The following is a 22865-nucleotide window of genomic DNA, read 5'->3' on the forward strand; positions in this document are numbered from 1 at the left end:
TGGGCTGTGTTCACTTTAGTCATTGTAAACATTGTAGGCTCTGTCCACATTTCTGTTGTCTTCCATCTGACTTCCGCTGCTCTTGCTGAGGGACACATCAGGGTCTGCTATAACACTGATCATAACATAAGCATCACATCTGTCATGATTGTTGATCATAGCGTTGGTGGGCCCGAGGCCTGTGACCTTTAATAACCATTTTACCAGCTATGCTTTACACAGGAATAGGTACAGAAGCATGACTGGTAACATTACCTAAAAGGTAATGTTGACAGAGAATCCTTTAATACAACTGTGGGAGGCTCAATTACACAATCTGGCGTGCAGTCTACATCGTATCTAACCAGAGAATTGAATACAATTTCAGAAGCAATTTAATAGACTTACTGCACAATGTACCATAAAAAAAAGAAAGGTTTTCATTTACCATTTCCAGGATCTTAAACATATATTTAAAGTACAATGAAAGCAAAAGCCAAACTCTAATATCTGTAGGCACAAAAATACTCAATGATACAACAATGCAGGGCAAAAACTTAAGAACAAGGGCACTGAATTCTCCAGCGAGTTGTCAGACTTGAACTAAACATTTATGAATGCATTGTTAACATCGGAACTAGGCTGGGTACACAACATATTAGTCAGTAATTTTACCAAAACTAGAAGGAGGCACAAAATTCAGAAAAGCTACAATGGGAAGATTTGCACCTTTTCTTTGTTTTGGATCCACATAAATGAGGACAAAACACTGACCATGGCACTGTGTGTAAACCCCAGTCTGTGGGTTGGACTGCCATAAGATGACTAGATCATCTTTCAGTCCATAAAAGCTTACACAGCAGTTACAGTAGAAGGCATTCCTTTCCAAGCATGCCAATGGAACATATACTTCAAAACTAAATGGTCATTCATATCATGCTTCGGCCCTCTGTGACCTGTACAAGTTGGAAAATTGTCAAAAAACATACTGACAAACTTTACATGTACACACAAGCACAGCTCTGCTGATTTTATTGGTCTGAACGTAGCCAACTAATGACTACGTTCAGTCATTTCCTAAATGTTTAATAATAAATAAATAAAAAGAAACACATACATATATATGCTCGGAAAATTACCTGAACACAGTCAGTAGTGGACTATGTTCAAGCCTTTAAAGTCAAAAGGGGCCTGCACACACACAGTAGATGTCAGCACTCCATTTCGACAGGTTGCAGATGTTTACACGTGACAGAAGCAGCAATCGTAGTGTGAACCCTGCCAAACCTAAATTTCTTACAATGGCCCTGGCATTACTTTAACAGAATACAGGCCTCTATTTACTCCAGTCTGTGTTATGTCTATAGAGCTGCACACACAGCTTGACCTGAAACACCACCACATTTTCTCTGAAAGCCTTAGTAAATATGTTGGGTTTTTGGGAAACTGTCAGGAACACGCCCCTTTTCTGTGATCACACCCCCTTTACATGACAGCCATGCCCTTTTTTCTTGTTTTCTTAGTAAATTTGAGAATTAGTCGGGCTTTTTTCTGGCGCAGACAGGATTTATGGTGCAATGCGCCAGAATCTGGTGCACAGCCCGACAAAACATGGCGGGTTTGCAATAGTAAATGAGGGCCAATCTGTATAAGGTTATGGAACCGATATCTATATAATTCACAACACATGCTCACTAAATTGTTTTAAATATTTCTAGGAATTCTGCAATCTTCGTTTTACCTCTCTCTCATTAGCCATTGCTGTAAATGTAGTGCATTTAAGGCAAATGGTCGCATGTTACAAGACACTTGCTGAGATAAGCACTTATCAAGACATGGGTGCTTATGCTTGCTAGCAGGTATGGTTATGGGGCTATGTATAAAGCTGGAAATAAATACTTAGTCTGTGAAGCATCTGAATGTTTTGACGTGCTCTGGCTGTCACACCATGAAGATGAAGACATTTAAACAGAGGTTACGGAAATGGATAAGTTATTTCCATGCACAGCTTGTCTGAAACATTTCCCTGTTACTCTGTGTATCTCATATGGTAGTTCACAATTTCCTTTTCCTGAAGATTTTAATAGCAGAGGTTATAAACACTGGCCTAGTCATACCTGATCTGGATGGATTAATTATGCAAAGGAAACCTCAAGAATACAATAAAAATATCAGACACTTGCAAGCCAGTGCCATGAAGCATTTATCATGTTGTACATTGCACAGAAAAGCTATCAAGGGATCGTATATAAAAACATTTTCTTCTGAATATTTTTTTTCCTTGTAAGATTCATATCACAATACTGAAAAAATATTGCACACATTGCTAGTATTCACACTAGCAGCAAGGCTAACCTATGTGATCAGATACTGACATATCTTGAGTCTGTCAAGTTGTCATCAGCGTTTCGGTATTTCTGATGGAAAAACTGCAGACTACGCTATTATTGTCCTCAAAAATACCAGAAAACCTTGAGAAAACAAATTAACCAATGTTATACATAATAAACACAACTCATAAACAAAGCAGTATTGTTCATTTCCCCACTGCAAAATGAAAAATAACAGTTGATTTATGAAGGTTTAAAAATGCATTACTTCAGTACTATACCCATGAGTGAAAACAAATGCCTAAGGAAATCTCAAGAAATGCTACTCAGTATCTGAATGTAGTGTTGACAGAATTTCTGAAAATCACAAAGGACATGACATGTAGGAATGCATTGAAATACAATATAATAATTCTACGCCACTAACAATTCATGGAAATTGTAAAATGAGAAATTAAAGGGGTACTCCGCCCCTAGACATCTTATCCCCTATCCAAGATGTCAGATCGCCGGGGTCCCGCCGCTGGGGACCCCTGCAATATAGCAAGCGGCACCCACCTGTAACTGCTTCCGGAAGCGCTGTAGTCTGTTAGCTTAATTCCTCCCGACCACGGGGACGGAAGATCGTGACGTCAAGACTCCACCCCCGTTTGACATCACGCCCCGTCCCCTCAATGCAAGTCTATGGGAGGGGACGTGCATTGAGGGGGCGGAGTCGTGACGTAACGATCTTCCGTCGCCGTGGTCGGGATGAATTAGCATGAGAGACTCCAGCGCTTCCGGAAGCAGTTACAGGTGGAAGCTGCTTGCTATATTGCGGGGGTCCCCAGCGGTAGGACCCCGGCGATCTGACATCTTATCCCCTATCCTTTGAATAGGGGATAAGATGTCTAGGGGCGGAGTACCCCAAAGGATAGGGGATAAGATGTTAGATCGCCGCGATCCCGCTGCTGGGGATCGCTCTGTGCGTAATGACGGGCGATACAGGGGCCGGAGCAGCGTGAGGTCATGGTTCCGCCCCTCATGACATCACGGCCCGTCCCCTTAATGCAAGTCTATGGCAGGGGGGCGTGGCGACCCCCTTCCCATAGACGGCCACGCCCCCTTCCCATAGACTTGTATTGACGGGGGTGGGCCGTGACGTCACGAGGGGCGGAGCCGCAACGTAACGATGCTCCGGCCCCTGTATTGCCCGTCATTACGTGCAGAGCGATCTCGCTCTGCGCAGTAATGATAGCGGGGTGCTGCAGCAGTGATCCCCAGGGTCCCCTTTGGATAGGGGATAAGATGTCTAGGGGCGGAGTACCCCTTTAAAGGGTTTTACTACAGACTGTCTTTTCACAGAAAACTCATTTAAAAGGGTCTGTCTGTCCTCGTAAAGGCCCCATTTTCTAGAAGGCCGGGAGCTAAAATTATCTAATTTAAGACTGCGTTCCCACATGCTGGAGGCTGCATGTGTCCAAAACTACACCCCCAGGTATTCAGCAATGGCTGTGTAAAGTTGCCAGGATTATTGGCATCATCACACAGCAAATGGTGAATGCATGTATGCCTGATTTCAGATTCATGCATTCACCCACATGTGGGAACACAGACTAAAGCCCTAACTTTTAAAGGGCTTGGCCTACAATGAAACCTATTTTCAACTGTATAATAAATTAACATATTTCACAATAACCCCTCCCACACAGTGGAAGGAAGACAGAGTAGGCTGAAGTGTCCTGTACACAGTAAAATGAAGCCTGTTACAGGTTCTACGCCAGGCAGGACTTCATTTGGTCTTTTTACATATTTAATACCATCAAGTTTATTGCTGCTATCCAACGCAAGTCACCTCATTGGTATTTCCCAACTAGATTCATTAAGACTATACAACTGTTTCCTGACACAAAAAATATGATTCAGGGTTGCCCAGTCTTTCTTTAACATATAGGGAAAGGGCATTCATATAGCTAAGAAGATACAAGAAGGATTTTCCTGCTGTGCACTCTAAAAACTTTGAGAACAAACAAAACATAGAACAAATCTAATATAGATCTAACCACAAACACAACTTATATCATACCTCACAAGTCATATTGATCATTTCTTATTCGATTAGTAACCATAGTTTTCTAGTAAATAAAACTATCACAAACTATCACAAACAGCATCAATTACAAGCATTTGTTAATTAAGTTTTCCAATAATTAATTTTTTTTTTTTTTTACCACATTTGTAACTGTTTTTAAGGTGTTTTGCAAGCCCTACACAGAAACCTATTTGAAAAGCCACAGAACAAACTGCTGTGTTTAAAAAAAAAAAAACAACTGTGGCACAGACCCGAAAAACAAACAAAAAAATAAATAAAAAAATACCCGTGGAAAAGCTCATTGTTTGTGGTACTCTTAAAAGGACTCTCACCCTCACTTCCCAGCCCCTCCCTGATGACATACAGAGCCTTCAAGGACAAGCTGTGATGGGAGGTTGAGCGGGGAGGCATGCCAGGCTGCAGCATTTGAACAGCTCAGCTCCTCCTCCTTGACACTTTGCTAAGAAATAAAAAAAAAAAAGATTTTCTAATTCTGTTAACCACCTTCTGCTTCAGAAAAGTTTTTTTTTTTTTTTTTTTTTTTTTTTTTTATACGCCAACAGCTATCAAGTACTACCTGCAAAAAACAGAGTGGGCTGACCATTTTGTATTTTACTATAGACTTAAAAATCAAGTACCATCTGGCCATAGTATTTTATCAACAAAAAAAGGGAAAAGGGGTTTTTCGCAAACATACACAAACTACTGAAAAATCTTGATAAAATATGTCCAACTTACCTCTATGTCTGTTTGTAGTTTTGTCAAACATCAACATAGCATCCTCAACCTAGAAAAAATAATAAGACAAAATAATGCTTAGAACAAATGAAGTGCACAGAACTTTAACTGGTAACATAAAAGTATAACATGGTGTTCCTGGACAACTTATCAGACACATGGGTCTGTCAGGCCATACGAATTCCGGTAAACTAGAGAATCCGTAAGGCACTCGTATTCAGCTATACTAGTTTAACTTACAAGCTGCCAAACAGCAATCAAATATTTCACGCAACATCTCCTTCCAGGTCTATTTTGATTGACATAAGAGAATAAAACACTAAGAAATATAGCACTATTATGAAAGGTGCCATACAGATAAGCCCCATCTCTCTATTATACCAGGTAAAGAAAAGCACAAGTGTAACATAAATATCATGTTGAAGTAGACAGAGAAAATTATATAGCATTTAAAGAAAATAGAGGAAAAATAAAAACTGTGATTAAGGGATTTCATTGAGCTCTACTGCACCATTCAGAAAAGAGAATTAAGATATACCATATCTGAGCTTGTCACATTAGATACCATGCAGTATTAACTGGGGTTTTCAATAGGACTGCACATTTAGTTCTACTATGCCTCTTTCAGGGTATGTGGAGATGGCTCAGACTCGCTGTGCCTAATTTCTGCCGCACACAACAATTCTTCCACAAGGCAAAGGGGAAGGGTGCAACTTGTTCTTAAAAAAACAATTAGCCCCTATGGGTTAGCAATACATCTTTATCCATCTAGCTATAAATATTAAAACATTACTCTTATTAATTTAATTACTTTATACACAGTCATGGACTGTCATACGTTAAAGGGGTACTCGGGTGGAAAACTTTTTTATTTTTTATCAACTGGTGCCAGAAAGTTAAACAGATTTGTAAATTACTTCTATTAAAAAATCTTAATCCTTTCTGTACTTATTAGCTACTGAATACTACAGAGGAAATTATTTTCTTTTCTCTTCTCTTCTGCTGACATCGTGAGCACAGTGCTCTCTGCTGACATCTTTGTCCATTTTAAGAACTGTCCATAGAAAACATATGCTGCTCTGGACAGTTCCTAAAATGGACAGAGATGTTAGCAGAAAGCACTGCGTTCCAAAAAGAAAATAATTTCCTCTGTAGTATTCAGCAGCTAATAAGTACCCGAAGGATTAAAAAATTTTAATAGAAGTAAATAAAAAATCTGTTTCAAACTTTCTGGCACCAGTTGATAGAAAAAAAAAAAAAGTTTTCCACCGGAGTCCCCCTTTAACACCGTGCCCTACCAGGGTCTGTCTTTACAATACATCCGTGTCATCTATATTGATCATGAGACCCAGGGGTTAAAAGTGACCATTTGCGCTGCCACTTCAGTTTGCACAACATGTACAAAGCTCTGTGTTTCACAATTTTGGGGCAGATTTTAATTTCCCTGCACTATTTGGAAAACAGAGGGAAAAAAAATCAATGGCTTTGAAATCCGCAGCTAGAGGTTTTGATGCAAATTCAACATTACGTTACTTAAGTACAGTGGGGATCAAAAGTTTGGGCACCCCAGGTAAAAATGTTATTAATGTGCATATAGAAGCCAAGGAAAGATGGAAAAATCCCCAAAAGGCATCAAATTACAGATTAGACATTCTTATATGTCAACAAAAGTTAGATTTTATTTCCATCATTTACACTTTCAAAATAACAGAAAACAAAAAATGGTGTCTGCAAAAGTTTGGGCACCCTGCAGAGTTAATATCTTGTACTTCCCCCTTTCGCAAGTGTCACAGCTTGTAAACGCTTTTTGTAGCCAGCCATTCTTCCTTACAAAAGTCTTCCAGTTCTTTGAGATTTCTGGGCTGGCTGTCTGTCACGCACTGCTCTTTTAAGGTCTATCCATAGTTTTTCAATTATGTTGAGGTCAGGAGATTGTGAAGGCCATGGCAAAACCTTCAGTTTGATGTAATCCCCTGTGGATTTTGAGGTGTGTTTAGGATTATTATCCATTTGTAGAAGCCATCCTCTCTTTAACTTCAGCTTTTTCACAGATGGCATCAAGCTAGCATCCAAAATTTGCTGAAATTTTATTGAATCCATTTTCCTTCTACTCGTGAGATGTTCCCTGAGCCACTGGCTGCAATACAACCCCAAACCATGATTAATCCACCCCCATGCTTAAAAGTTGGACAGAGGTTCCTTTCATTAAAGTCTGTTCTGCTTCTTCTCCAAACGTACCTTTGCTCACTCCGGCCAAAAAGTTCAATTTTAACCTCATTGGTCCACAGAACTTTTTTCCAAAATGCATCAGGCTTGTCTATATGGTCATTTGAAAAGTTCAAACACTGATTTTTGTGGTGAGGGCATAGAAGAGGTTTTCTTCTGTTGACTCTTCCATGAAGACCATATTTGTACAAGTATCTCTTTATAGTGGAATAGTGTACCACAACTCCAGTGTCTGCCAGATCTTTCTGGAGGGATTGTGCAGTCAAACGTGGGTTTTGAATTGTTTTTCTCACAATCCTGTGAGCTGTTCTGTCTGATATTTTTCTTGGTCTTCCAGATCTTGCTTTAACTTCCACTGTTCCTGATGACTGTCATTTCTTAATTACATTCCGAACAGAGGATATTGACGTCTGAAAACGTTTTGCTATGTTCTAATAGCCTTCTCCAGCTTTGTGAGCGTCAACTATTTTCAGTTTCAGATTTCTAGAAGAACCCTTGGTGCTGATTGTTGGGGCAAGGTGAGATGAGTCTGGGCATTTAAATCCTTTGAGATTGACATGACCTTGTCTTCCCAGATGATGATTGAGAAGAATCCATGACACTGGCAGGTCTCAGCTTTGCAAAGGGGGCAGTGCATGCTATGCTATAAATTCTGCAGGGTGCCCAAACTTTTGCAGATGCCATATTTTTTTTGGTTTTCTGTTATTTTGAAAGTGTAAATTATTGAAATAAAATCAACTTTTGTTGACATATTATAAGAATGTCTAATCTGTAATTTGATGCATTTTGGAGATTTTTCCATCTTTCCTTGGCTTCTTTATGCACATTAATACATTTTTTTTTACCTGGGGTGCCCAAACTTTTGATCCCCACTGTACTTCTACTTCCCTATTGAAATCAATAAGTAAAATGTGCAAAAAAAATTTAAATATTTTTTTCCCCTGAAGCATATAAATGACAAAAGTATGTCGTAGAAACATGTCATATGTTTTGACCAGTTGGGATCTAAATGTTCAGATAGTGACCAATCACAAGTTTAAGTCATCCATTTTTCTCTCTGTGCGACCACGATGGTCGCAGTTACAATAGGACATGTCTCTGACGTTTTAGAAGTATTTTTAGTTTTTTTTTTTTTTTTTTTTAAGTGACAATGTCCATTTAAATTCTCATTCACTGCACTTGTACTGTATTCTGCTGAGGATTTTTCCAGCAAAAATCTATAAAAAAAAAAAAAACACAGTGTGAAGTAAATTGAAATTAACCATTAGGTTTTTTGTTTTGCTTCCCTTTACCTATATTACCATGATAACAAAGCAACACAGCAAACATAAGCCTATATTATATAATTAAAGTACTAAGAAGATTAAATGTGTGTACTCCTTGGTCACATTCATATAGCTTTTGTACCATTAAACTGTCTTAAAGACATTTCCATTGCACCCTCAAAATGTTTATTTTTATCCCTCAAGATTTAAGCTTTCAGCAAAGCAGCATGTTACAAATGTGAGCATCCACATGAAAGTTGGCATGAGTTTTCCACCAGCTGGGCATTTTGCAATTTTCCAATTGGTGTATCTGGGAAGAGGACTGTATCGCTTGGGCTTCAGATCAACTCTGGTTGAAGCTGCTGAACTATTGAAGCGGGTCCTATAGCCGAGCTAATACCAGGATTTTTTCAGGCTTGTTGGTCTCTATAATTACACTAACCCTCCTGGAATGCTCCCTAGAGTTTGGCCACAATCCTTGGATCAGAACCATGAAACAAGGAGAATTTATAATTAAACCAATTTATTATTCTCATACAAAAGAACCTAGTGTGTGCCCTCTGCTGATCTCTCATTTTTAATAAAACATGTCCAGGATATATTTAGCTCCGACATAACCTCTGCAACAAAAACAATGTTTACACGAAACTCAGGAAGATGGAGGGCTTATTACTGAAACTGGAGACATAAAGAGATACTGTACTGGAAATGGTTTCTGATCTATCAACTGACATTTTTACTAAATCACACATTCTACCCAGAAATATGATCAGGAGTTATCATTATTTCAAAAGAACTTCAATTTCACAAGACTGTAGACCCATGGGGACTGTACAAGTTTATACATGGGCCACTACCTTAATAGAGTCACAGAAATGCAGTATGAGTCAAAAGGGGGCAACAAAACAGTTTGCACCAATATGGAGCACTAATATAACTGTGAACCACGGCTTCCTAAACGGCTAAGGAAATTGAAAATAGGACACTTCATGTTCTCAGCTACTGCTTTTATCTTTAGGTCAATAAATGTTACCAGAGTGATCTACTTGTGTTATAAAACAAACAATGCATTGGAAACACAATTAACAACTGTTTAAAGAGTTTATTTCAGACTATATTTAGGGTTCTGGAAGGTTTATCACAAAACCAAAATATAATACATTAAGAAACTCTCCAGTGTAATAGTGGCTTTAGATGCCAGGCCCGAAAAGCTGTAAATGCTATATTTTCCTTTCCTTTTTGGGACAGCACAGGCAGCCAATACTACAGTCCAAGTGACATAGTTCAAACCACGATTAGTTAATACAGTCACCGTATCCGGCTGGGTGATGTGAAAACCAGCATTCCCGTACCTCAGCCAGACCCGGCCCGTATCTCATTCATTGAATAAGCCGACTGGAGTCAGACTCCAGACGGCTCATTTATGCCACGTATACGGTTTTGTGACCAGACTGAAAACCGTGGTATACTAATGTTTTCATTCCGGTCAAAAAAAAAACGGATATGAGGCAAAAATGAGCCGACCGGAGTCACTATGTGACTCTGGTTGGCTCATTCAAATGAATGAGATGCGGGCCGGGTCCGCCCGGTTTTCACACACCCCAGCAGGATATGGAGACTATATAAACTAATTGTTGTGTGAATGCACACTTACAGATATCAGCACAGTCTACGCTTGATCCTAACTGACTGAACACTGATGTCATATATGTATTTTATCAACAAATTAGAAAGAAACCAGAAAAAACATCATAAGGCGCACACCAAAAAATCTATATATACAAATCTTTATTTTTACACAATAAAAAGAAAATATTGCACAGAACACACAAAATAAAAACAATTAAAACACAGGGAAGGCAAGAAAATCTCCAAGACCCATCCCTCAACCATGGAGGGGATCCCAAACAAGTGGGACCTCCCCACAAGGACACCCAGACTCCACTATAATAGACAGAGATACCCCAATGCAATCCAAGGTAAGTTTACACAGTAAATCTATTTAGAATAACTCCATACAATACCCCTCCTAATAGTTTGCACAAGAAAATATAAGGTCCCAGTAACAAATCCTTGGAGTGAATGTTCCTCCAGAGTCCCCACATGTTCTGTCACCCACTGGTGACTTCCTCAGGGGCGCATGGTCCTATGTGTGTATTGGAACACAACCAAAAAAGGGAGGAAAAAAAGCAATTGGACATGTCACACCAAACTCCAAAATTGGGCTGGACAAAATAATTGCCACCCTTTCAAAAGTGTGGATAAATAAGATTGTTTCAAGCATGTGATGCTCCTTTAACCCCTTAAGGACGCAGGGTTTTTCCGTATTTGCATTTTCATTTTTTCCTCATCACCTTCTAAAAATCATAACACTTTCAACTTTGCACATAAAATTCCATATGATGGCTTATTTTTTGCGCCACCAATTCTACTTTGCAGTGACAGTCATTTTACCCAAAGATCCACGGCGTGGTAAAAATAACACATTATCTTTATTCGGTAGGTCCATACGGTTAAAAGGATACCCTACTTATATAGGTTGGATATTGTCGTACTTCGGAAAAAAATCCTAACCACATGCAGGAAAATTTATATGTTAAAAAATCTCATCTTCTAACCCCTATAACTTTTTTATTTTTCCACGTATGGGCCGGTATAAGGGCTCATTTTTTGCGCCGTGTTCTGAAGGTTTTATCGGTGACATTTTTGTATTGATCTGACTTTTTGATCGTTTTTTATTCATTTTTTCATGATAAAAAAAAGTGACCAAAAATACACTATTTTGGACTTTGGAATTTTTTTTTGCACGCACACCATTGACCGTGCGATTTAATTAACAATATATTTTAATAGTTATGACATTTCTGTACACGGCGATACCACATATGTTAATTTTTATTTACACTGTTTTTTTATGGGAAGAGGGGGGTGATTCAAACTTTTATTAGGGAAGGGGTTAAATGACCTTTGTTAACTTTTTTTCCCACTTTTTTTTTGCAGTGCTATAGCTCCCATAGGGACCTATAACACTGCACACACTGATCTCCTATGCTGATCCCTGCAAAGCCATAGCTTTGCACGGATCAGTGAGATGGGCTCGATTGCTCAAGCCTGTAGCTCAGGCTTGGAGCAATCAATCGACGATCGGACGCCACGGAGACAGGTAAGGATTTTATCGCGATGTCCCGATCAGCCCGACTGAGCTGCAGGGAAGCGTTTACTTACGCTTTCAGACGCGGTGGTCAACTTTGATCGCCGCGTCTAAAGGGTTAACGTCTGAAGGGTTTGATCACCGCATCACACCGGGTCGGTCCCTGCTGCTAATCATAGCTGGGACCCTGGGATATCAGCGCACGGCATCGATCGTTGTGCCGCGCGCTGATATCCCAGGGTCCTGGCTATGATTAGCAGCCGGGACCAACCCGGTGTGATGCGGGGTCACACTGTGACCCCATTTTAAACACCGGGACCGGGCATAGTAACTAACCTTGGGCAAGTAACAGGTGTGGGCAATATAAAAATCACACTAGAACACAGAAAAAAAGGAGAGAAGTTCACTGTCTTTGCATTGTGTGTCTGTGTGTGCCACACTAAACATGGAATACAGAAAGAGGTGAAGAGAACTATATGAGGACTTGAGAACCAAAATTGTGGGAAAATATCAACAATCTCAAGGTTACAAGTCCATCTCCAGAGATCTAGATTTGCCTATGTCCACAGTGGACAACATTATCAAGAAGTTTGCAACCCATGGCACTGTAGCTATCTCCCTGCGCATGGACGGAAGAGAAAAATTGATGGAAGGTGTCAACGCAGGATAGTCCGGATGTTGATAAGCAGCCCCAAACAAGTTCCAAAGATATTCTAGCTGTCCTACAGGCTCAGGGAGAATCAGTGTCAGCACAAACTATCCTTCAAAATTTAAATGAAATGAAACGCTATGGCAGGAGACTCAGGAGGACAACACTGCTGACGCAGAGACATAAAAAATAAAGACTACATTTTGCCAAAATGAACTTGAGTAAGCCAAAAATCATTCACGGAAAACGTCTTGTGGACAAATGAGACCAAGACAGAACTTTTTGGTAAAGCACATCATTGTACTGTTTAACGAAAATGGAATTAGGCCTACAAAGAAAAGAACACAGTATCTACAGTTAAATATGGTGGAGGTTCAATGATGTTTTGGAGTTGTTTTGCTGCCTCTGGCACTGGGTGCCTTGAATGTGTGCAAGGCATCATGAAATCTGAGGATTACTAATGGATTCCACTCAAACGGTCAGAAACTCCATGATGGTGGTATGAAGGCCCGACATCCACAGGTGGGGTTGTGCTTACAGCTCAACACCGTGCAGGACATTTGGCATTTGCCAGAGAACACCAAGACTGGCAAATTCGCCACTGGTGCCCTGTGCTCTTTACAGATGAAAGCAGGTTCACACTGAGCACATGTGACAGACGTGACAGAGACTGAAGACGCCGTGGAGAACATTCTGTTGCCTGCAACATCCTCCAGCATGACTGGTTTGGCGATGGGTCAGTAATGGTGAGGAGTGGCATTTCTTTGAGGGGGGTCGTACAGCCCTCCATATGCTTGCCAGAGGTAGCCTGACTGACATTAGGTACCAAGATGAGATCCTCAGACCCCTTGTGAGACCATATGCTGGAGCGGTTGGCCCTGGGTTCCTCCTAATGCAAGACAATGCTAGACCTCATGTGGCTGGAGTGTGTCAGCAGTTCCTGCAAAAGGAAGGCATTGATGCTATGGACTGGCATGCCCATTCCCCAGACCTGAATCCGATTGAGCACATCTGGGACATCATGTCTCGCTCCATTTGCCAATGCCACGTTGCACCACAGACTGTACAGGAGGTGGTGGATGCTTTATTCCAGGTCTGGGAGGACATCCCTTAGAAGACCATCCGCCACCTCATCAGGAGCATGCCCAGGCATTGTAGGGAGGTCATACGGGCACGTGGAGGCCACACACAAACTACTGAGCCTCATTTTGACTTGTTTTAAGGACATAACATCAAAGTTAGATCAGCCTGTAGTGTAGTTTTCCACTTTGATTGTGAGTGTGACTCCATATCCAGACCTCCATGGGTTGATAAATTTGATTTCCATTGATAATTTTTGCGCGATTTTGTTGTCAGCACATTCAATTATGTAAAGACAAAAGTATTTCATACGATTAGTTCATTCATTCAGATCTAGGATGTGTTATTTTAGTGCAGTGTATATACATACACATATATAACATACATTTTCCAAAGCTTGGTAAAACAACATACAAATGAAACTGTTAAAAGGCAGAAAACGAAAGGTTGGAAAGGAAATGCTTTTTAATTGAGTATGGATACAGTCTTTTCTTCTTGATTCAGAAAACCTATGAATGCACTGGCAGAGCAGCAAGGACTGAAACTAGAATACCCTCACCACACAAAGAAACTGAATAGGGTGAAAGGGAAAAAATACAATCGCTGCATGCACAGCTCAGCTCTCACGCTTCTCGGTGAATCAAAGAGAAAGCTCGTGTGAGACTTCACCAAGGAGAAATCAGTCAAGGTCTATGATTGTGTATCCATGCCTAAGCAAAACGTTATCTCTTATTATGTTTTCCTTCCTTTTTCCGAAAATAAAAGCTAGTAACTATGTGAAGCATATTAAAGAGTCCCTAAAAGCAGCAAAGCTTCCTAAAAGCAATTTTCCATTATACATCATAATTTACCATGTATACAAGCAGATGTAGGCAACACAAGAAACTTATGTGAGCTTTTTTTTCTCAATTTTCCAGCCGTAAAAAGCAAAAACAAAAAAATGACAAAAATAAAAACACATCACAGCCCGTTTTCCCAATACTGGATGACCCCCCTTACCAGGCCTTGGCCGCACAAAGATATCAGTGACTACAGAACTGATGGGACACAGTTAAGAGAATACACAATTACATAAGTGACTTAAAGGCAGAGCCAGACTGGAATCAAAAATAGGCTCAGGCATTTTAAAATAAGCAGCCCATTTTTTTGGTGGAGGTCCGAATGCTGGGTCCCCCACCAATCACCTTGGTTCAAGCAGCTCTCCAGCTATTGTAAAACTACAACTCCCATCATGTCTGTAGAGCCTCAGGCATTATGGGAGTTTTAGTTTTGCAACAGCTGGAGAGCCAAGCATGGGTAAAGCCATCATCACTGCAGACCTTACAAGTGACTCCAACTGATGGGACAGTCAGGAGAATACACAATGATATCAGTGACCTGAGTGACATCTTCTCTGTTGTCTTTTCTTTTCTTCCCTATCTGGTCCACCAGGACTTCTTCCAGCTCCATCTTCTCTACAGAGTCTGATGCCCGCACATCATTGGTTCCTCACTTTGTCAGTAATTCCTCACCCTCTGTATAAAGACAATAATCATTATAATCCTGCCAAATACTGTACCCCCTGAATATAATACTGCCACACACTGCATCCCCTGAATATAATACTGCCACACACTATTCCTCTGAAGATAATCCTGCCACACACTGTGCCACCTAAATATAATCCTGCCACACACCATATCCCTGAATATAATACTGCCACACACTGTAACCCCTGAATATAATACTGCCACACACCATACCCCCTGCATATAATACTGCAACACAATGTGCCTTCTAAATATAATCCTACCACACACCAAGCCCCTGAATATAATAATGCCACACACTGTATCCCCTGAATATAATACTGCCACACACTATTCCTCTGAAGATAATCCTGTCACACACTGTGCCACCTAAATATAATCCTGCCACACACCATATCCCTGAATATTATACTGCCACACACTGTAACCCCTAAATATAATACTGCCACACACCATACCCCCTGCATATAATACTGCCACATACTGTACCCTCTGAATATAATCCTGCCACGCACTGTACACTCTGAAAATAATACTGCCACATACTGTACCCTCTGAATATATTCCTGCAACACACTGTACTCTATGAATATAATACTGCCAAACTGTGCCCATGAATATAATACTAACACCCACTGCAGCCCCTGAATATAATACTACCACACACTGTGCCCCTGAATATAAACCCTCAAAATATAATCCTTCTACACAGTGTACCCTCTGAATATAACCCTGCCACACACTGTACCCTTCAAATATAACCCTGCCACACACTATGCCCATAATAATAATAATAATAATAATAATAATAATAATAATGTCATACACTATTTCTTCTCAGTTTAGCTGAATCCCACCTGTCCCCCTCCAGACCCCTCCGTCCTCCTCCCGGCTCCTTTGTTCCACTCCAGGCTCCTCTGAACCCCCCTCTCCAGGCTCCTCTTAACCCCCCAGACCCCTAAGTCCTCCTACATGCTCTCCCAAGACCCTGGGATTCCGCTCCAAGCTCCTCTGTCCCACTCCCCAGAGCCCAAAGTCCGACCTGTACCCAATCACCCCCTGGCCCCTCACCCCTCCGCACTGATGTACAGTATATGTACTTATGTATGATAGATGTGTATATGACTGGTGTATGTATGATAGATGTGTATATGTATGATGATAGATGTATGATACATCTACACATTATACACCCATCTATCATACACTTTCAAATCTATCATACATACACGCACCTATCATACATACATAATTCATAAATACATCTATCATACACACATCCATCATACATACACACATCCGTCATACATACATCTATCAATCATACATACACAGAAATATATACCATACAGACATACATCCCCGAACCTCTCACCCTCCTGGAGATCAGCTCCACGGCCTGCCACTCACCAGGTGCTGGGGATGCAGCGAGGCAGGGGAGATTATACGGCTGGTAGGGGATGGAGTGGAGTGGAGGCTGCTTCTTTTTCTGCAGGTGCTGGAGATGAAGCAGCGGTCGCAGGCAGCGACTCGTCAGGGCTTGGAACAGATGTGCATACCTGCGTGGGGCACGTCTGCCCCCAGCAGCCCCTCTGCTCTTAAAGGGGTTGCATGCCTGCCCAATCTTACTGTGCTAACTGCCGGCCCAGAGGGAGGCTCCTGCAGGGGTTAAAGCGGCCTTAGCTTTTTTAAATTTATTTATTCATTTTTTAAGGACCCAGCATTATAATAAATAAAAATGTGCTGACAGCGACAGGGCTCCCCTTCAGACCTGCAGCTGTAGTATTACACAAATCTATCAAGCATACATACATACAGACACATCTTTTGTACATGCATACATACAGAAACATCTATCATACATGCTTACATATAGACACATCTATCATACATGCATACATTCAGACACATCTATCATACATGCATGCATACATACAGACACATTATCATATACACATACACAACCATCCTCTGTATCTTCACCCCACAATTCACTTACCCGCCTCCTTGGGATCACTGCCTTGGCTTGCTGCTTACCAGGTGCCAGGGAAGTAGCAGGGATGGCACCAGAGGAGATCACGGTGCAGGTAACCACAGAGGACGTGTGAGGCGCCGGGATGCTGCTTCCGTTTGCTGTGTAAGGTGGCAGGGTTGAGCGCAGGGACGTGCTTTGAGTAGACATGCACGCTGCACTTTATCTCCAGCAGTCCCTGCAGCTATCAATGCACATTTTAAAAATAAATGCTTTAAAGCAGGCAGACGGCCCTGCTGCTCTCATTTTCTAAAGGACGCGGTCCGGCATGAAGGAACTCGCTGGCAGCTATGCCCCCTTCCACCCCAGGCCCGCGCAGTGCCTGGCCTATGGGGCTCCGTCGCCATGGCGACCTTTTAGACCTCTATAGCTATGTTTGATAGTGAGGGGTCAGACCTATTGGACCCCCAGCAATCGCTATAATGGAGCCCCCGATTTACCCCATTGAATGGAGCAGTTGTTCTGCACACACCTCAACCATTGTCTATGGGAATGCCAGAAATACATGAGGGAGATACTTTTTTTTAGGCCTGGAATACTCCTTTAATGTTACCATCTAATGTTCTTTAGGGCATAAAGAAGTCACAGAGCAGATTATCAGAGATTAGAAAAGTCTGAATGGATTATTTTATGAGAATGGCACCAGTCAATACGGAGGATACATTAGGCAGCAAGAAAACAGTTCGCTCTTAACCTGATAGGTAAACCCTTGCGTCCCGGTACTTAAGGACCAAGGGCGTTCCTGTATGCCCTGAATCCTTAAGCGGTTTTCAAGCGAGCGCAGGAGCTACACTCACTTCAGAGCAGTGAGTGTCGGATACTATCAGTAGCCTCACACTCACTGCTTATAGAAGGCAGTGGCGATCCCGCCACTGCCCAGCATTTAACCCTTTAGACACTATGATCAATGCCGATCATGGCGTCTACAGAGAAAGTGAAAGATGCCAGCAGCTCAGTGGAGTTCACAGAACCCCTGTGACTTGATTGTGGGGGTTCCATGAGCCAAAATGGCAGAGGAGGGTCCCCTTACCTGCCTCCTGATCGTCAATTCATGGCTTATCAGGCATACAAAAGCCTCCTATGAGGACTTGAAAAGTGTAAAATAAAAAAGTTTCTGAAATTATATAAAAACCCCTCCCCTAATGAAAAAAAAAAAAACACGGTAAGCTAGTGGTGGCAGTGTTGATGTTCCAGGAAATGTTCTGTTGGGAAAACTTGGGTCCTGGCACTCATGAGAATTTTAGCCATGTACAACCTGCCTAAATATTGTTGTTTGCCTAAATATTGTTAAATTACACCTCTTCATGGCAATGGTATTCACTAATACCCTAGTAGAATAGTGTGCCATGCCACACAGCAAAAAATAAGTATTGACCCCTGATATTACTCCCCTGATCTCAATGCAATCAAACATCTGTTGGATGTTCTGGAAATGGAGGTCCATTCTATAGAGGATGCTTAACTTTCAGGATTAAATGGATCTGCTGTTAACATCTTGACCAGATACCACAGATTGCCTTATGCAGGCCATGCCTTGAAAGGGTCAAAGCTGTATTGATGGTATAAGAATGGACCTAAAAGATATTAAGCAGTTTTAGTAATGTTATGGCTGATTGGTGTAAATTTAAAGACTGATGTGATTGGAGGCTACAAGGAGAACTAGACATAGAGTAGCCCTGAGACATGCCACTATTTGTTTTAACACAGGTTTATGTTGCCTTCTTTACATTGCAAGAGATGAATGGTGCCTCTAGGAAGCAGCCTGCAGCAGGCCAAGTCCTGTGTCCTATATATTGCTGGAAATACTACGATTGAGTCTCGAATGCTAAAGTCAGCTTAAGGCATGCATTAATCAGAAGTAATTAGAATCCTCAATAGACAAAGACTTAGTATAAATATTTTACACATTACAAATTGACCATAAGCAGTCCCAGGCAACACAAGTGTGTTTCTCAAATCATTAAGGTGCACCAAAAAAAATGCACAAATGGGCATGGGGTGCATGTCTCCAGTCCTGGAAACACAGAGGTTTTAGACACTGGAGCTGCATCCCCGCATAGAATGTGGGTGCTGCACGGAGATCACGGGGGTCCCAGCGGTGGGACCCCTGCAGTCAGACATCTTATCCCCTATCCTTTGGCTGGAATAACCCTTTAAGGGGTTAAGCTGTGCAAAATACATACATACACACAGGAGGCTGTATAGCAGCATCCTAGTGCCTGATACTAATACATCTGGAGAATGGAGGATCCAGAGACATCAGATGTAAGCTCAGACAGGTGCCCTCCTGAAACCCCGCGCTTTCTGTCACCCGTCGGTACACCCCTGAGGAAGTCACCGACGGGTGACGGAACACGTGGGGTTTCAGGAGGGCACCTGTTTGAGCTTCCATCTGATGTCCCTGGATCCTCCATTCTCCAGATGTACTAGTATTAGGCTGAGAACTAGGATTGCTGCTATACAGATTCTTTATTTGGGGAATGTATGATTATTAGACTGCAGTTACCATTACCGTTGGGCCATTAGGGATAGTGTAATATTTACAATTGATACAGGTGCCCTGGGAGGGGTCTTAGTGACTCCCCCTGGTTGTGGAATGGCCATTTGGGCCTTTGTAAATGTTTTTAAGATGTGTATATATACATAATAGAGATTGATACATGTTTTCTGAACTGTATGGGTGTGTGCTCTTTTGGTGTATTTCCTTTCCTTTTTGTTGTCTTATGTGGCATATGAATTACATCACAAACAATTATACCTCTTTCCTTTATTACCAAGATACGAGTTCCAAACAACACAGGTTCCAGAGTGTATACCTAACGCTGACTTTAACAGGTTAAAGATGTTTCACATGGTCAAGGACGCATTTTAAACTCTACCAACAACCTACAAATGAGCAGGATGCAGAGTTGTAACTAAAAATCTATATTCTGGACCTACCATGCAGGGGTTTAGACAGAGAAAAAGGCAACAACCCACTCTGCAGTGGACAACTTATTTAGACACGGTGCAAAGCTGGCCATACACATGGGACTGTGATCCACCTAAATGTGGCTCTTCCGTCATATGTGGGATTATTCATACAAACAATCTAAACAGTAACATACTAGACTAAACTGGCAGATATCTATTTAGATGACCACACACAAATAAAATTTTACCTGGAAGTAACATTGTGACCTGGCCAGCTGTCGTGAATATGTAATATTTTCAAGTGATGGTCAGCGGAAATGGCCAAATCATCCATTTGGCAACCTTTATCATATGTTTATGGCAACCTTTGAGGCTGAAAATAAAGTTATCCACAGGATGAAGGAAAACCTTCAGCTACAACTCTTCTATGACTTTCAGGGTATTTGAGCACTGTAACAATGTCCAATGATTATATATGAAATAATGGCAATAACTTGTAAACAATTCATATACTCCACAGTAACAAAGTGTTTATCTGTATTGATACTTGTACTGTTTCTTATCTGTTAGACCCAGACAGTCTAAAAAGTCAAACTGTTTACCTCCTAACTGTGCTTTGAAAGAATAGATTGCCTTTAGATCCTGATGCATCAGTTGTCAAACAAGAGGGTAGGAAATATTAACAACTGGGGATGCTTTTACTTGAGCACTCAATGAAGTACTGTTAAGGTAGTCATAAGTAATTTGCTAACTGGTTAAGCATGACTGGAAATCGTCTTTCTGATTCGTACAGTCCTTCTTGAGTGTCTTTGGTTTTGCTATTTTGTATCTGGCTGGTAAAAAGAAGGTAGGGGGTTGCAAAACACCAATACAAACACTAAACTAAGAGGCTTGGATTTCTGCAGCTGTTCACCTGCAATAAGTCAGACACACCATAAAAAAGGAACTTCTCTGAATTATTATCTCAATAATTTGCAGGTGGATTTAATAAGAATGGAATGCTTGGCAAGTGTAATCATACCAAAAGCTGGACCGTACCAATGAATAATATGAAATTTACTGTCAGTTTAATTCAATGGCAATAAAATAAAAAAAGAGTGAACATTTATAGTGTACATTTTCAGAATGATCATCACATAGAACCTATTGGGAACCTGTCACATTGAACATGCTACTGTAGCTGCAGGGAGCATGATAGAGAGGAGAAGCAGCGGAATATATTTATATTTTTAATGGGAGGACATTATGTAGTTTGTAACTTACTGAATTATTTTCTGCCAACATTGGTATTTGGAGTCAAGGGGGTGGCCTTATGGCAGTTTTTGAAAAACTGCCACTGCAGTTTAGGAGCCAAAGTTAGAAGTGGATCCAGTAGGATTCCTTCTGAATACACTTCTGGCTCAAATATGCAGTGTTGGTTTTCAAAAAATAAAATAAAATAAAACACTATAAAAAAAAAAAAAATTTAAAAAGAAAAAAGAAACTTTTGTTGAAACCTAGCCTATCAGTGATTAAGAAGTCTTCCTTACCAGTCACTGACCAAACAGCTGGACTCCTAAGCCCAGAAAAAGCAGGAATATAAATCAATAAATTACAAATTCTAACAAAACAATAAATCAATATACTCGTAAATTCTGCTCTATAGCATGATGCTGACAGATAAGACTGCATGTTCCACAGGATAGGTTTCCTATTCCTACTATACTATACTACTTATAAAAGTCTAATTAATTAGAAAATATTGCACAAAGTCTACTATACTATACTACTAATAAAAGCCGAATTATTTTGAAAATATTGCACAAAGTCAGTTAAATATAATAAATGCAGCTAAAGGTGCAATAACACGGCCGTCTGTCTCCCCCCCCCCCCCCCCCCCGTTTAGGTTCTGTTGCTACTGCTCGTACACTGATTACAAACGGTTCTAAAATAATCCCATTGATGTCAGTGGGATTTTTTTTTTTTACAATCTATTCACAACCGTTTGCACCCGTCTGCACTCATTTCCGTTTTGTTTTTTTTTTCCAGGAGAAAAGACGGTGCATGCAGTATTTTTTCTCCCATCGAAAAATCAGAAGTAAAAATGGATACAGTAAATTTTACAATGAAGTCTATGGAAACTGGCTGAGCCTTTAATGTCATCCATTTGCATCTGTTTTTTCAATCTGTTTTTACTTCTGAGCATGCTCAGAACAAAATAATTTTTATGTTTATTAACTGAACAATAACGGATACAAATGGATACAAATGGCTAACATCCATTTGCATCCGTTATTGTCCTCTTTTTTTTTTTTTTTTTTTTTAAGTCAGTTCTTATTTTTGATGGGAGAAGAACAGGACAGGTCTAGACAGCCATGTGAACGCAACCTAACTTTCCTTTAAAAAGGGAAAATAATATATATATCTTCCATTGTAAGGAGCACAGTTGTAAATAATAAACTGACTGGTGAGGGCAGCGTGACACGGGGCATGACAAATGTGTGCCCTGACTGGTTCTACATCTACATTCTACTTACTTCCCACCCTCGACAAGTCATTTTCTGTGAAATGAGACTACTATGGCCTAATTCTTCAAGTTATTTATACAGGTTGCGCATCTCACACACAATATTTGGCTCTGTGAAAAGAAAATCCACTTTAGCTGCTGGTAAACTGTCAGGTACGATTATTTGAAATACGGCAGTGAAATCTAAAATCCACCAGCATGCTCTTTCAGATTTACCACTGCTATCCATGTAAATTAACAAAGACAAATGCTTCTAGCATCGCAGACTGTCTGAGAAATCAGTCTTCCCGTTTCCTGCCTGGGGTCGAGATTACAAACATAAAAACAGAAATGCTTTAATCTTATTTTCAATTTTAGGTTTGTTTGGATAATACCCTTTAAAGTACTGTTCATTCA

At 40.7% G+C, this 22865-nt stretch overlaps 1 protein-coding gene across 14 annotated transcripts in view; it reads right to left on the bottom strand.

Moving 5' to 3' along the window:
* Positions 1 to 22865, bottom strand: part of MSI2 (musashi RNA binding protein 2) — a 710736-nt gene that overhangs the window by 338781 nt on the left and 349090 nt on the right. For all 14 annotated transcript variants that reach the window (XM_056556335.1, XM_056556336.1, XM_056556333.1 and 11 more), the window contains exon 7: positions 5119 to 5167. In XM_056556335.1, coding sequence (XP_056412310.1) covers positions 5119 to 5167 — 49 coding nt within the window. The remainder of the gene's footprint in view (positions 1 to 5118; positions 5168 to 22865) is intronic.

Source organism: Hyla sarda, chromosome 2, assembly GCF_029499605.1.
Source record: "Hyla sarda isolate aHylSar1 chromosome 2, aHylSar1.hap1, whole genome shotgun sequence".
NCBI lineage: Eukaryota > Metazoa > Chordata > Amphibia > Anura > Hylidae > Hyla > Hyla sarda.